The 17,065-nt window shown below is 36.0% G+C and overlaps 1 protein-coding gene across 7 annotated transcripts in view; it reads right to left on the bottom strand.

The window, feature by feature from the left end:
• Positions 1–281: 281 nt before the first annotated feature.
• The window catches only part of LOC117421560 (type II inositol 3,4-bisphosphate 4-phosphatase-like), a 353,781-nt gene continuing 336,997 nt past the window's right edge, over positions 282–17,065 (bottom strand). For 6 of the 7 annotated variants that reach the window (XR_009329315.1, XR_009329316.1, XR_009329317.1 and 3 more), the window contains 2 exons: positions 10,708–16,228; positions 5,951–9,080 (listed from right to left, as the gene is read on the bottom strand). Coding sequence is in view for 1 of the 7 variants with exons in the window: in XM_059028317.1 (XP_058884300.1) it covers positions 3,138–3,270 (133 nt within the window). In the remaining 6 variants the exon portion in view is untranslated. Of the gene's footprint in view, positions 3,271–5,950; positions 9,081–10,707; positions 16,229–17,065 lie in introns of those variants that run through there. The other variant, XM_059028317.1, reaches the window with a different exon arrangement.

Here is a 17,065-nt window from a genome sequence, read left to right on the forward strand (position 1 = left end):
GGATCAGTTAAATCAAAAGATTGGAATGTAACATTAACCCCCCCAATATGTAACAACTTGCAATCAGCAAAAATATAATGTAAAGCCTTGACTAAATTGGAGAATAAAGATGGTGATGAGTTTACTGGAGGGGACCTGTAATAAAGTACAATATAGTTGAAGAGTTCACCCTTTCAGGGCACCGCAGTCACTGACTTTAACTGAGGGTTTCACTTTGTGAGTTGTAAGGCATGACACAGACATTAAACACACATAAGACAACATACCATGAGACAAACACAGAAAAATCATATCAAATTTATTAAATAGAAAAGAAAATCAACACACACAACTGTATAGTACAGAACATCTTGATGGTGTCCAATTTACAAACAACAAGGCAGTCAAAAATAATAATTCACAATAACACTGAAAATAATGTCAAAGATTGTTTTGGCAATGAGGAATGACAGCTGCTTGTTTATGACGTTTCACAGTAAGTGCTGATGTTGGATATTCAGTCACTTTTGTTTCGATTATAACATAATTACAAATGCGGGGTAAGTGACGGGAAAATGCTGGGTAACCTAGTAGTGAACTATCAGTAAGCTGCACCCAATGGCATTCGACACTTAATAGAGGAAATACAACAGCTGTAACAAGTGAGATGTTTTAGATCTTGCTGCCTTTTCATATTTATGTGATAGTGAAGCTTGGTGACTGTGTTTCATTCAAGGCTGCTATCCCAGATAAAGGATTATTCTTCACAGATCAGGTAGCAACAAAGTGCATCCTTGGCTGCGCTTATCTATTCATACTTGAGTGTACACTGGCATAGATCTTATATTAAACCATGGCGGCACTCTAGATCCCCCTAGCTGCTGTAGCTATGCTCGCTACACACCTTACTCTGGTCTAGTTTATGCTATGGATGTGTTGTTTTACTCAATGCTATCCAAACTCCTTTGCCTAGCTTTATCACTTTAGCTTTTAACATGTGTGTAAAATCCTATAGTTCTTATGTAGACAAATATTTTCTAATGTTGATCACTCTAAATAAATATGATACACAACTACGCTGCACTTTTGACATCTGAAACTAAGCTGCAAAGTAAAATAAGAAAAATAAACTTGTATAACAGCTCTTGTGAAAGCAAGCGCTCAATAAATCAATTGCATCCTCAACACGAACATAACAATCACTTCACAAGAGCAGTGCATAAATAGAATGGCTAATAACAAAGCAAGTTTAACTTAAAATGAATTGCTTTACAAAAGAAACACATCAATCTGTACAGTGATTGACTCTTGCACAGTAAATATTTTACACTTACTACTGGTAATCTACATACCCTCCATTTGTAGTGTACACAGCCTGGTAGAATTTATTTTAAAATACAATCAGTTTGTCATTTGTATGTCTTACATATTTTATACAGCATTTGAATAGCTGTCAACCAAAAATTCTGAGGTAAAGAAAGTAAAGAATTTTTTTTTTTTCTGTTGTTTCTGATATTTACCTACTGGCCTATACCTGTCGAAGATTGTTTAGAGGATAATTCGAATATCTAGTATGTTAACACATCCTGTACCTCAGAATATATATGTGGTTCTGGGAGTGTACTATTGTATAACAGTTTTTGTACAGAATGAATAATAAAAAATAATAATAAAAAAAAACAGAACACCAGAATAATTTCCTTCCAGCTAGCAATAATTTATTCCACTTAATCATTTTGCACTATAATTTTGCTAAAATGGGGCATCTTTCAGTTAGAGAAGAAGGTTTAGAGCACCTGAAACTATCTAATCTAAAATGTAATCTATTTTCAATAGTGTTACCTGTTCATTTTGTCCTACGTCCTCCTTTGTTAAATTTACACTGTAGCAGACAGTGTAATAAATATAGGGACTGGGTTAACTGTCATACTCTACTTGATTACAAGACGCAGTGGTTATGACTTCAAACTCATAGTTGAATGAACTATTTACAATCTTTGTACAAAACAACAGGTGACTCATTATATACAGGGTTTGAAACTAACATAAGTCCTGCACCCAGTTCTGAGTTTCATAACTGCACTCAGTTAAGTGTATTACTTAAATGTTTAGGAGCCAGGAGCAATCAGCCCCCTAATAAATACCCGTATCTATCTTCTACACCTGCACAAACAACAGCAGACCTACAGATTCAAGCAGTAGGAGCTATGAGTTAAGAAAAAATGCAGGGGCCTGAGTGCTCGTATTCCTGACGCCTGGTCATTACCTTAAGAATATACCAGGGTAGTTCCGAAGCCCAGAACTGAGTTTGGGGTTTGTGTGAGTTTTATAATTGATGTGGTCTGGCCTAGCTTAATACTGGTAAGGAATGATGACCAAAAATGACATGAAAAAATGTTGGAATAAACATTTTCACACATGCATGCAAAACATTATGGATTACAACATGTTTCAAATAATAATAATAATAATAATAAAAGCTTAATACTGCCAGTGCTGCGTTTCTCTGTACATTAAGTGCATTATTCTACAGCCTTGTTCTGGTATATAATAAAAACACTATACCACACAATGACATTTACTTTTATAAAGATATTTTTTGCATAGCTGAAGGTGGCTGAGTGACACTGAAGTACTGGTCAGTGCTGGTTATTTTCTATACAGTGTCTTGTATTTTACAAGAAACGTGTTTGTGTTATGAAAGAAAATACTTATAGTGATATTTATCAACCAGCATATGCAATATATAGAATGTTCTATGATATCTCTGATGTCTGTAAAATATATATATATGTTTATATCTTGGCTGAAAGCTAATTGCCCAAAAGTAAAAAAAAAATAAACAAACAAAAAAACAAAAAAACAACAACTTTATTTCCTTCACTGTACAGTATTTTTAAACTGTGTGTCTGGCAATACAGTGCTAGATTTGAGATTCCCATTGTTTAGCAAGTTGATGGATTCCAGGTTTTATTTGCTACCCTCTTGATATTTTCCTTTGTGTATTCTTTCTAATCTAGCTGTGATTTAGCTCACAGTGCTCTATGCAATGGAACTCTATTTCACATAACCAAACACACCACCAAGATAACTACGGTTTTTATTTAAGGTTAACCCTATTCCAGTGTTTGTACCTGTCAAGGGCAGAACAAGTGTTATTAGGAGTCAACTTTTCCATACGTTCCCTCAGGAGGCCTGTAGAACTTTGGAAAAGCCATGAGCTGCAGCATGTTGAAAGCATACTTCCTACAGCGGATATTCTTCTGCACATTCTCAATCCGGCATCCTTCTCTGGTGAAAAAGCCAAGAGAGAAACAACACTCATAAAAACAAAGGAAATATAAAAGCACATCCCAGTGCAAACACAAACTACAAAAACAGTAGGAAAGCCTACAGTTAATATATATCATATTGATGCTCATGTGCCAACATCTGCCACCATGCAAACGCAGTTATTGTCATTTAAAACTTTATTATTATTATTATTATTATTATTATTATTATTATTATTCTCGATAACTAAAAGGCAATAACAAGGTATGCTTATAATCAACCAAAAAATAAATACATTTTTAAAAAAGCACTCAGGACAAATAATTGCACATAACCTCCTTGATAACTTACTGTACTCCTGTAGGAAGTGTGTTTTACCTTAACAATAACTGACCATGGAATATACCTATTTTAAACTGCCCTGTCTTTCAGTACTAGACAGTTCAAATCTGGTGCAATGGCGCTAGATTTTAGCGCCAGCGTATCTCATATAGTGCCAGCAACATTAAATTCTGGCGCAATTTGTTTTTATTTTTATTTTTTATTATTTCTTAGCAACCATAGACAACGATAGTTTCTCTTTGGGTCTGGGCTACTCACATGACCCACCCACACTCCTCCACATACACAAGAGAGAAGATTCAAAATAGTTGCTGTAACACAAAACACTAAAAACTAATTGAAGAGTGGGGGAGGGAGGCTTGATTAGGCGGGGTTTGATAATTTAATACCAGTAGGCTCTCTGGTGCTAAACCTTCAAAACCGCACTAATATTCAAAAACATTTGCATCCGCTGCTAAACTTACCCAATCTCAACAGAAACAGCGGACAGCTGTTCTTCTGAGACAGCTTCTGATAACTAATTCCTTTGGCTTTGAGAAGATTGTGTAAGGCTTGTGTATTATCGATACACAATAAGTGGGTTCAAAAGGCTTTATTGAGAGAGTACACAGTATGAGGATGTGTACAGAGCAAAAGGGGGAAGTGCACCTGTTTAGTCTTGCTTACAGTCTCACTCATATTTCTCTCCCATTCTCACTTCCTGTGTCCCCTACATAAAGGTCAACCCCCAATCAAAACCTTAATTGTCAAAATGCAAACCTGCATTAATTCAAACCTGTAATTTAAAGTGTAGACACACATTTCAAACATAGAGAAACCAATACAAATTATTTATTTTGTGTCTTACAATTGTTTTACAAAAATCTACTATTGATTTCTGGTTGCTTCTCTTAATTTGTGTAACTTTGCTATTTTTAAAATACTCAATCAGTGCTTTTTTCAGCAGGAATGGTTGTGTTTCTCCAAGCACTTTCAAGAAAAAGAGTGGTTTGAGCATAGCAACGACAATGATGTCTACGTACTGATGCTTTAAAAAAGTGTGTTCTCATCATCAGCCTCAGTAATAAAACAAATTTAAATTCAATGGATGTAGTAATTGTAACAATTTAATATGTGATTAAAACCGAGATTAAGTAAGATTCATTTTTTTAATCGTGAGATTAATCGCGACTAATGTTTTAATCGTTTGACAGCCCTAATCAATATATATATACATATTGTAACACATCAGGGAGGGGGTTAGTGTCCTCCCTGAAGAAAACGTGTGCGTATTCACATTTTGTTTTATCGTTTATTGGTTAATTATCACCCGCACCTGAGCGGTATTGTAAATTAATGCCAGGCGCGGGGTATTTAAGACGTGCAGCCTGTCTGTAGGAGGCTGCTGAGTAGAAGGAGACAGAAGACGTGCTCTGTTTCCGAGCAGTCCGAAGAGTAAGTGCTGTGTGCAGTTTATTTGCGTTTGTGTTAGCAGGTAAACGGCTTAGCCGTCCTGCAAGGTAGTAAGGGAAATACCTGTTTAGTAAGCACCCCCTCCCTGATGTGTTACAATATATATAAGAAAAGAAGATACAATAAGAAAATTCTTTGGAAATTCAATAACAAGGTCTTACAGTTCAATCTGAAAGCAGAATCAGATACAAATATGACTACTTGGCTTTTTTGTTGTAAAACTTTGCAAGACTTTAGAAAGTCTAAACACTTGCTAGACCAGAAGAGGTTACTTCAGGTCAGACAGCCAAGCAGTGCAAACAGATGAAATGTCACATATCACAAGGGATCAGCTACCATAAACAAGGCATTCCTCCTGGGGGGTAATGTAAGGGGAATAACATGTAATGCCCAACCATTTTTCTATTAACTAGACTCCATTTCTTGTTCAAAACACAATTTGTTTTTCTGTCCAGCAACACCTAATGTACTGCATATGAAAAATTCTGGCTTGTGAGGCTGGATTTTATATACTACAAAGGGGTGGCTGAGCATTGTATCATATGTGATACAGAAACAGGCATTTCAGGGTTAATGGTTTGTAAATCATATCTTGAAGTATGCGGTCTCTTTGTTAATCTCACAATTATGTAAATACATTACCTTAAATGGTCTCTATGCTGTAGCTTTGAAGCCTTGACAGCTTTATAAAATTACTGCTAAAAATGACTTAATTAGCCATTATCAGGCTGAACTTAGAGAATCATAGAATAAAGGTGTGTACCAAATATGAATTCAACATCTCAAAGGAATTAATCATCAGGAAACCAAAAAGCCAAATGACCACAGTATGGCAGCCATATTAGGTCATAGGTCAAAGTGGTTTTCAGTAACATTGAAAATATGAAGAAACAAAGTGACACTGTACAATGACAAAGTCTTTATTGCAGAACATAAAAAAGCAAACAATTATCTAAGTGTAGGATAGTGTAACTAATAATTAAATATAAAAATAAATTTCAGAAAGTAAACACACTTCTAAATTAAATCTGACTTTGGTTAAAAAAACGGTGCATATTTTTCCAAAATGGAGGTTAAATACATCCCCCCCAGACAAGCATTATAAATAGTAGTGTTTGGAAGTAACATGTGCATAAAAATGTAGTGGTGTATGTTCTTATTGGCATGTATAACCAAAGTGTAAACTGCATTCATTTGTCTAATCAGAAGAACATATCTGTATTTTGTGTACACAAATACGAAATGGATACATATTAATAATTTGATATAGTAAAAACATATAAGCAAGTTAGTCTTCGTCCATCTGAAACCAAGATGTGTCAAATGTTATTCTGTCCCAGAACTATACAGTACCAAACAAGTACAAAATGACAGATTATATGGATAAAGTGAAAGGTAAAAATAAACCAGTCTATGAGGTATAAATTAAACAAGACAAACAGCACTTCATTGATACTTAGCAAGAAGAAAAACCAGACTTAAAATTAGCCACACAACCAGCAAGTGGGAGCTGACAAGCAGGAGAGCGATAGGATAGAAGTGGCGGGAAGTTGACTTGTTATCAGCTACAGAAGCAGCCTCAGGGTCCTCCCACTCACTCAAGCCTCCCTGGGTGTATCTACTGTTAAACAAGTCAAGAACAGACAGAACACCAGCAGGTTAGTAACACTAGTCCACTATAAATCAGAATGACAAAACACCACTGATGATGGACTGTGAGAAAAAAGAAGAGCTGGACAGAGGTGTATATTTTATATATAAATATCATTATATAAAGTGATTAGTAATTAGAAGTTGTGACTGGAAGAATTATAGACGGAGTTGTGTTAATGGACATGAGAGATGAAAAGAATGTGTTGTTATATTTTGTCACCTAAAGTATTTCAAAGCCCTTCAAACAAATGATGTGCTCTTGTACCGACATTCTTTTTTACACCACATTAATTTGCTTTTGTTTGTTGTTGTTATCAATAAAAGCAAGAGTAGTATTCAAAAAACATCATTAAAAAGGTACGAAAAAATACAGGGCTGCTGTAACTTCTCTACATGAGTGCTGAATTTTGGTAGTGGCATATAGAGAAATAGTGATGACAGTTACAAGGGTTCAAGGCCTGAAAACCATTAATCAAGCTCTCCTGATTGAAGACTCATTTTAATTCATTATTTTTGACATGCCTGTGATTTGATTTTAAACAGTACAGTCACAAGGCTGCTTCAACTATTGCTCAGGACGATTTCAAGTCTCTGGTCATGTGAGTCCCTGACTATGTTTTTAAATTTCAAGGAAGAGTGATTACCAGAGTAGAATTTTTCTCAAATGCTGCTGGACTCATCACATTGTGCAACTGTTTCCTTGTGGTCGCGAGACTTAAGTTAAAAGAGTATATGTAAAAACATATTTAAGGAGGCTATGTGGTCCAGTGGTTAAAGAAAAGGGCTTGTAACCAGGAGGTCCCTGGTTCAAATCCCACCTCAGCCACGGACTCATTGTGTGACCCTGAGCAAGTTACTTAACCTCCTTGTGCTCCGTCTTTTGGGTGAGATGTAATTGTAAGTGACTCTGCAGCTGATGCATAGTTCACACACCCTAGTCTCTGTAAGTCGCCTTGGATAAAGGCGAAAATAAACAAATAAATATTTATCAATGCAACGATTATTTTTCATACTCAATTTAGAGCACTTCCAACAGTAAAACACACATTAAGAAAAACTACGGCCACTTCAGTTGGTAAAAAAACAAAGACGTAAATTAGTCAAAAATGCACTTGTACAATCTGAGTACCCATATGACAAGAAAATTGCTCCTCAGCAGCCCCTAGTGTACTCATTTGTGGGTAGCATTGGCTCTCAGTTTTAATTTTATAAAACTGTGGACATGTAAAATGAAATAAATAAGGTCTGTCTTTTAAACATTTCCCTGTGATTTTGCCCAATAAATTAGATTTCTACTCTGTATAGATCAGTTATATACATAACTTGTTTTTGATAAATAATAAAGCTTAACCATATGCGATATGCTACAATCTGAGCATAAATAAGTTTCAGACATGTTTTGTTGCAGAAAACAAAAACAGCCTCATTCAGACAGTACACACATATTTAATAGGACAGGCAGCATTCTCTCTCCTGCTTTGCAGTTTCCAGATTCTCACTTCTAAAAGCTATACTGTATAAAGCATTTCACCCAAGTTCCAAGGAAACAAAATACATCATAAAAACAACGTAAATAAATACTTTTATTTATTCATATATTTAAGAGTTGCAGCAACATCTCCAAAAGTAAAAATAACAAGATATACTTTTTTTATTATTATTATTATTATTATTATTATTATTATTATTATTATTATTATTTACAAGTGATGATACATCTTAAAAAAGCAAATCTTTGGCCAGGCTCAAATAATATCCCCCCCCCCCCAACATACACATTTCTCAATACCTTCTTAAGTATTGCAAAACTAATCACCTCAATATACCATTTCTCCCAAGTGCCTAGGTAAATACCTAAAGGGAGGTTTATTGTATATCAATGAAATAAAACAGAATTGTAGTTCATAAGAGATTGCTATATTGACATATCTGAATTAGAACTACATGTTATAAAATCATTCAAAGTATAAACTGTAACTCTAACAGTAAACTTGTTGAAGCAATACAACTGATGTTGTAACCTCGTTCTCACCTGCTTGTAGTAAAAGCAGTGTTGAAGATGACTCATTGGTTTTGGCCGATGAAGCTGGGATTTTTGGTGGTCAGCGATTTAAAAGCCAAGATCATCTCTATAATGAGCGATCTCATTAATATTAACAAACGGAAATACCTTTGGGATAACAGAAGATAGGCGTTTATCTTACAATAATCATTTTCTATATTTTTTCTGCTAAATAAACAAATAAATTGCAACCATATTGTTGACACGTTTACGATAATGAGCATTTCATTTAATCAATTTAAAAATAGTTCAGTTTCTCCAACTAAACAAAAAGTATTTAGACATTACTATATAAATTAAACCAAAGAATATACAGTGCCTTGCGAAAGTATTCGGCCCCCTTGAACTTTGCGACCTTTTGCCACATTTCAGGCTTCAAACATAAAGATATGAAACTGTAATTTTTTGTGAAGAATCAACAACAAGTGGGACACAATCATGAAGTGGAACGAAATTTATTGGATATTTCAAACTTTTTTAACAAATAAAAAACTGAAAAATTGGGCGTGCAAAATTATTCAGCCCCCTTAAGTTAATACTTTGTAGCGCCACCTTTTGCTGCGATTACAGCTGTAAGTCGCTTGGGGTATGTCTCTATCAGTTTTGCACATCGAGAGACTGAAATTTTTGCCCATTCCTCCTTGCAAAACAGCTCGAGCTCAGTGAGGTTGGATGGAGAGCATTTGTGAACAGCAGTTTTCAGTTCTTTCCACAGATTCTCGATTGGATTCAGGTCTGGACTTTGACTTGGCCATTCTAACACCTGGATATGTTTATTTGTGAACCATTCCATTGTAGATTTTGCTTTATGTTTTGGATCATTGTCTTGTTGGAAGACAAATCTCCGTCCCAGTCTCAGGTCTTTTGCAGACTCCATCAGGTTTTCTTCCAGAATGGTCCTGTATTTGGCTCCATCCATCTTCCCATCAATTTTAACCATCTTCCCTGTCCCTGCTGAAGAAAAGCAGGCCCAAACCATGATGCTGCCACCACCATGTTTGACAGTGGGGATGGTGTGTTCAGGGTGATGAGCTGTGTTGCTTTTACGCCAAACATAACGTTTTGCATTGTTGCCAAAAAGTTCGATTTTGGTTTCATCTGACCAGAGCACCTTCTTCCACATGTTTGGTGTGTCTCCCAGGTGGCTTGTGGCAAACTGTAAACGACACTTTTTATGGATATCTTTAAGAAATGGCTTTCTTCTTGCCACTCTTCCATAAAGGCCAGATTTGTGCAGTATACGACTGATTGTTGTCCTATGGACAGAGTCTCCCACCTCAGCTGTAGATCTCTGCAGTTCATCCAGAGTGATCATGGGCCTCTTGGCTGCATCTCTGATCAGTCTTCTCCTTGTATGAGCTGAAAGTTTAGAGGGACGGCCAGGTCTTGGTAGATTTGCAGTGGTCTGATACTCCTTCCATTTCAATATTATCGCTTGCACAGTGCTCCTTGGGATGTTTAAAGCTTGGGAAATCTTTTTGTATCCAAATCCGCCTTTAAACTTCTCCACAACAGTATCTCGGACCTGCCTGGTGTGTTCCTTGTTCTTCATGATGCTCTCTGCGCTTTAAACGGACCTCTGAGACTATCACAGTGCAGGTGCATTTATACGGAGACTTGATTACACACAGGTGGATTCTATTTATCATCATTAGCCATTTAGGTCAACAATGGATCATTCAGAGATCCTCACTGAACTTCTGGAGAGAGTTTGCTGCACTGAAAGTAAAGGGGCTGAATAATTTTGCACGCCCAATTTTTCAGTTTTTTATTTGTTAAAAAAGTTTGAAATATCCAATAAATTTCGTTCCACTTCATGATTGTGTCCCACTTGTTGTTGATTCTTCACAAAAAATTACAGTTTCATATCTTTATGTTTGAAGCCTGAAATGTGGCAAAAGGTCGCAAAGTTCAAGGGGGCCGAATACTTTCGCAAGGCACTGTACATGTTTAGTTTGTATAAAGATTTTACTGCAGTAAGAAACAAAGGTATTTATTTACAGGGAAACTGTAAAGTGAAAGAATTCAATGTTTGTCTCAGATACACAGTAGAATTCTGGAAGGGCATTAGACCTTCAAAAAATAAAGCTTAGTCTTTGGCACCTCAAAAAAGGATTCGGTGTTGGCTCTTAAAAGCGGGATTTGCCAACCTTGAATAATAACCAACGGAAGATGCTTTAAGAAAGACAGGATTATGTATCTCATTATATTATAAGAAAATAATGAGAGCTGAGTTATAAAAATTAGGATGCAAGCTTTTTTTGGTATTATCTGAAAAGATACCGGTCCAGGTGTCTCTTGAATCGGCCAAAAAATTACTTCATGTGGTGAATTTGGAAAAGTGCTTACAGTGGAGTTTCATATTAATTAAAACACTAGTCTTGGCAAGTAAACACGGTGTCTGAATCCTGCTTGAGCAGGCAACTTTTAGAAACAGAGAGAGAGGTCAGGCATGGTCCAAGAATGGAACAGTTAAATAAGGCTATTATATTTAACATGTTTATTATAGCTTAAATTTAAATTAAACTAATTGAACTGACCACTGTATGCTTATTCAAAGGCAGTCTTTGTCAAAAACTTTGTTAACACACATTTGTATATGAAGTTAAACTGACCCATTCACAACACACTGAAAAGGTAATGTAATATGCGGCTAAGAGGGACATATAATTTTTGACTAAATAATAATATAATTTTAGCTAAATATAATCAAATAAAGCTGGTTTTACATATTAAAAACATCTCTCATATGTACACATATATGTGTATTGTATTTGGTAGCAAGGATTCTGTGAACTTTGGTCCACCTGACTTTTCAGTAAAAGGAGGAGTTGGAAAAAGAGAGCGATGAAATCATGTTTCAATATTTTTGGCAAGAAGTTATATTCAATCAGTTTTGAAAAATGAGTTGACCAGATCCTTCTAGAATGTATCATTAACTTAAAGATAAGAAATGTCAAGGCCGAGTGATGATTAGATTTACTTGGGACCTGATGTATTCAATGGAGGGAAAATCCTATAAAAACCAAGGTAAAACCCCAGTCAAGTATCGCTCAACTTGCTAACTACAAGCTGATGTGATCCATGCCCTGAGGATCTCTGAAAAACTGATTGCTGTTTAGTCGTATTCACAAGTCTCTGCCTTTTGAAGACAGTTCTTATTTGTCAATATATCCTACACTACACTTCCATATACTGGAAGGTAAGCATATATTTGAATTTAATATCTCTTTTATATTGATGCATTGCTATAAGGTATAGAAATTATGTTTTAGTCTTAAGAGAGTGATGATATATATTGAATGTTCTAAAATTTAGCGGTGGGCGTTTTTAGCTTTTTGCATTTTATAGCCTAAGAGCTAAATATATGATAACCATATTCGTATCACTGTATTGAAGTATTAATGCTGTAAACCTGTAAAGCACAGGATCGCCCAGACTGCTTTTTACTTGGGATTTATGGTGGTCTGCGCAACCAACCAATCCAATTTTTAACATAAGCATTTAATAAACCGAAAAGAGCACAATTACTGCTCTGATTCGTTAAAACTTCAAATTAAATGAGTCTGTGTGATTTTCTTGATTATTAAAAAGTCATCTGGACATGTTGCAAGCCCAGTGCATGAACAATCCACTACAGGAGTTTTAAACATCTTCATGTCCTCCTGAACGACTCCCCTGAGTATAAGAATGTGCTCAGAGCATATATATAAATAAAAAGAGTACGTTGCGAAAAATTCTTGACTATATATATATATATATATATATATATATATACTAGAAAACATTGGGCTATGTTTACATGACCACAGTGGCAAAGAATTCTAGAAGAGAGCACAGTCCATGCAAATTAACTGGTCCTGCGTATAAATATGACACACGTTTAATGAGCACAAACATGCTAAAATGTTGTTTTTTGCAGTCAGGTGGCAAAAACCTTTTTCTGGATCTGTTTTTTTAAAATGTCTTCACTAATATTTGGTCAGCTACTAGTTTTTAGCAAATTAAACTTAGATTTACGTTACAGTCTTTCTTTTTTCTGTTAGTATTGTATGGCTTTTTAAGAACTCCCTGGTCATTAGTAAGCAGACTCTTTTATTGAAAATTTTGGACAGCTCTGATCTGTAGAACACAAGTTTTTTGACAGCTCTGGACTCCCTCCATCTCCTCTTAGCATTAATGTCAACCCTGAAGTAATCACAGTACAAACTGCTTTTAACTTTTTCATGTTGTCTTTATAACTTGTGTAGTTTACCGAAGGTATATTTGTTATCCCCATTCATTCATACAGTATCTTATCTAAACTGATACTTACATTTACTGCTACAAAACAAGCTCTGCAATAAACACAACAGGTGTTTTTGCAGAACAGGCAAGAAAGCTGGTAAACAATGCAATTACAGGATGACCTGTAGAAAACGAGGGTATCAATTTGGGTTACAATATAAAATGTTGTTCTTAAAAGCGGGGCTGGGGGGGTGTGGTGTTAAAGCAAACTAGACTGAAGCATTCAGCAGACTGGACAACATTCACAAAATCCTTTTTTTTTTTTGCAGTTCAGCTAATTGGTTGAGAATGCCTACACCTCACATGTCTCAGAAATACTTAACATTTTACTTCATTCCCCCCATCAATTGTTTTGAAATATATAATCTACAATTCTCACTGGCTACAGGAAGAGCAGACAGTGGAATAGCCTCCTTTGCTCCATGAGAATAGAGGCAGGCTAGTAAGATCTCAAACCCAAATGCTGCAGCTACAGTATAGACATTTGACATGCTTAATAAACAATGTGAAAATAATAACCCTAATTATTATACAACACAAATTGGAATGTCCTAAAAACAAATACGCTCAAACGACAGAGTTGGGGTCAATTCCGAATGGAACTGGAATTTTTTGGACAATTCCAATTAGGAAACACATCAGCCAGACACTTATTCCTCAGCACACTGCCAGCATCCTAGATCACCTGAGGAGTCAAATGCAGCAAGCCCAAGACATCTGCCTAACCATAGATCTGTGGTCGAGCAGGGACATGAGGTCATTTTTCTGGATCACAGGCCACTTCATTCAGGATTACGCACTACAAAGTATCATGTTGACCTGTCGGCGTTTTAAGGGTAAACACACTGCAGAAATCTTCAGAATGTATGAGGAGATAATGACATGCTACAACATAGCAAACAAGATATCTAGCATAGTAGCTGATAATGCTGCCAACATGCTGAAGGTGTTCACCATGTTCCCACCATCGGATGTCCAGGACAGTGACACAGATCAGGATGTGTCAACCGACGTTGTTGATTTGGTCGATGTAAGTGAGGAGTTGGATTATTTTCCACTTGAACAGAGCCCCTGCTTTGCTCACACTCTACAACTTGTTGTCCGTGATGCCCTGGAACAGACTGGCCCTATAAAGGCAGTGATAGCAAAGGTTTCCAGACTCGAATGATTTTACCACAATTCCACCAAAGCCACTGAGGTCCCAGAAGGACATTTCAAACTGCAGATTGCAAATGCCACTAGGTGGAATAGCCAATTGAAGATGATGAGTTCCATCCTGCGAGTCCCTGCAGAAGTTCTGTCTGAGCTTCATGCCACGTGTAAGTTAACGTCTTATGAACTGAAACTCATAGGGGAACTGTGTGAAAAACTGGAGCCCTTTGAGGAAGGCACCGTCAAGTGCCAGGGAGATCAGGTAGTCACTACCAGTTATGTCACTGCGTGTGTTCAGGGTCTACGGGAAACCTACAACAGCAAGTTTGTGGTAACCATGCAATCTTCCCTTTAGAAATGCCTTGCCAAGTTTAAGGACATGGAGTGTTTCCAGATGGCTGCCACTCTGGACCCACGTTTCAAACTGGATTGGTGCATGGGTGAACTGGTGAACAGTATCAGAGAACTTTTGACCAATAAGGTCATCTCTGTGTGTCCAAAAGTAGATGCCATAGCAAGGGATTCAACATCATCCCCACCAAAGAAACGTATAAAACTTTTTTCATAGATGACTACCCACTCCACACCAACCCCATCAAGCACAACTGCTTCTGATGAGCTCACTAATTACTTGAGCCAACCATGCTTGTCAGAAGATGCTAATCCTCTAGCATACTGGAAGGAAAACCAGAACAAGTTTCCTATCTTAGCCAGCAAATATCTCACCTCACCTGCCTCTTCAGCACCTGTCGAGAGACTTTTTAGTGTGGCAGGCAAAGTATTCAGGCCAGAATGGTGTCATCCAAGTGATCGGAAATGTGAAGAACTTATGATTATCTGGTGTAACCACAATAATGTTCATGTTTGAATACAAATGCTGAATGAAAAAAAAAGATTATAACATAAACTGTTATGTCGATGCTGTATTTTATAGGTAATATCACATGCACAGTATTATACATCTGTAAAGAACATTGTCTTTTTTCCTCATATTACTTGGATATACAGGCGTACATTATATTGTATACAATAACCTGTACTACTAACACAACTTCAAAAATCAATATTTCTTTGTTATGAACAGTTGTAATAAAACAATAAAGATGTACACATCAAATGAATGTGAGTTATTATGCTTAACTACACAATTCTAGTATTGTTTCATGGACTGGAATTGGAATTGATCAGATTGAATTGGAATTGGAATTGAAAAACGGAATGGACCCCAACTCTGATAAACGATGAATACATTTAATGAAAATAAACATGTTAAATTGTGTTAAATGATAAATAAAGCATACATTAAATTAAATAAATAAAATGAGTGTTAAAAATATAACTCCTTTTAAAAAATTAAATATTTAATTCAAGGTATGTATTATTCTATTCATAAAGCACTGCATTTTGTCTCCATGGGAGGCCAGTTACATATCTTTACTAAACAATACCAATAATAAGCAGTGCTTCAGACACACAACAATGAAATATTGTTAAGCATTGTTATATTCACTTGTTAAAAAATATTCCAAAATTATTAGTCATTCTTAACTGCTTATTAGAGAACAAAGAGCAACTTTGCATTCTTTTAAAGACAGAAGAAAATAAAGCCACATTATTTCAATTGTGTGGTTGACATATTTACAAGCTATGTGTGCAATCCATTTTGGTAAGCTGACAAATATAATATTTGTCCATGCTTGTGGTTATTATCCAATAATTTAACAAACAATAATAAAATAACTAAATCAGACAAATTCCAAGGTTGAATTACAAAATTAAATAGTTTATTTTCTATTGTAAAATAAGCACAATTTAAAATAAATGCCGCATTGTAAGCATAAACAAGATATAATTCATTGATACTTGGCAAGGAGTAAAGCAAGACTTAAAATCAGCCACACAACCAGCAAGTGGGAGCTGACAAGCAGGAGAGCGATAGGATAGAAGTGGCGGGAAGTTGACTTGTTATCAGCTACAGAAGCAGCCTCAGGGTCCTCCCACTCACTCAAGCCTCCCTGGGTGTATCTACTGTTAAACAAGTCAAGAACAGACAGAACACCAGCAGGTTAGTAACACTAGTCCACTATAAGTCACTCTGAAAACACTTACAGATTAGCATGGCAAGTAGGCAGATGGGAGACATACCTGAATGCTGAACAAAAATGCCAAGATGTGAAAGCAATGCAATGTAATGTGTAAATAAGAGTATAAACACAATTTTCTGACCAGCATGAAAGTATATCACAAGTCTCCTCACTTCACTATTTTAGCACGAAGACCATACGCGGGGGAAGTTCTAACTCCAATTTGGGCATTTTCAAGTGGTCGTTATGCCTATTTCATTATTAAATAATCATGCTAATGTGATATACGAAATTATGTTGATTTATTAAATAATGTTAATATCTTAAGGAGCAGTGCTTCTTTTGACTATGTATTTTGTTTGCGTGGGAATTTAAAAGGACATCCGTGTTGTCATACTTTATCAGGAGTTAATTTGCACTTGGAAAATGAGGGTTTTAATTAAGGAAAACATATATAACTCACATTGAAACAGTAATTAAGTTATTTGCTGTTAAAAAAACAGAATAAACAAACTACAGTATGGATTTGCTGGGAGCGGCAGCAGATACAGCAAATGTAATTTTAGAGCTTGAGTGCGAGCCTGAGATTGAAGATTTGCAATGCGTCCCTGGCTTTTAACACCTGTGTCTAATCCACACACGATCCAACAACAGACAATAGGACACACAGATCCACTAGGACTGTGGTTTACTAAAAATTAGGTTTTGGTGCCCCGACAAATCAGGTGGTGTGCTTCAATACGACCCCCAAACTGTGGCTAGGATCTTCGTAGCATGTTGT

This window comes from Acipenser ruthenus, chromosome 1, assembly GCF_902713425.1.
Source record: "Acipenser ruthenus chromosome 1, fAciRut3.2 maternal haplotype, whole genome shotgun sequence".
Taxonomy (NCBI): Eukaryota; Metazoa; Chordata; class Actinopteri; order Acipenseriformes; family Acipenseridae; genus Acipenser; species Acipenser ruthenus.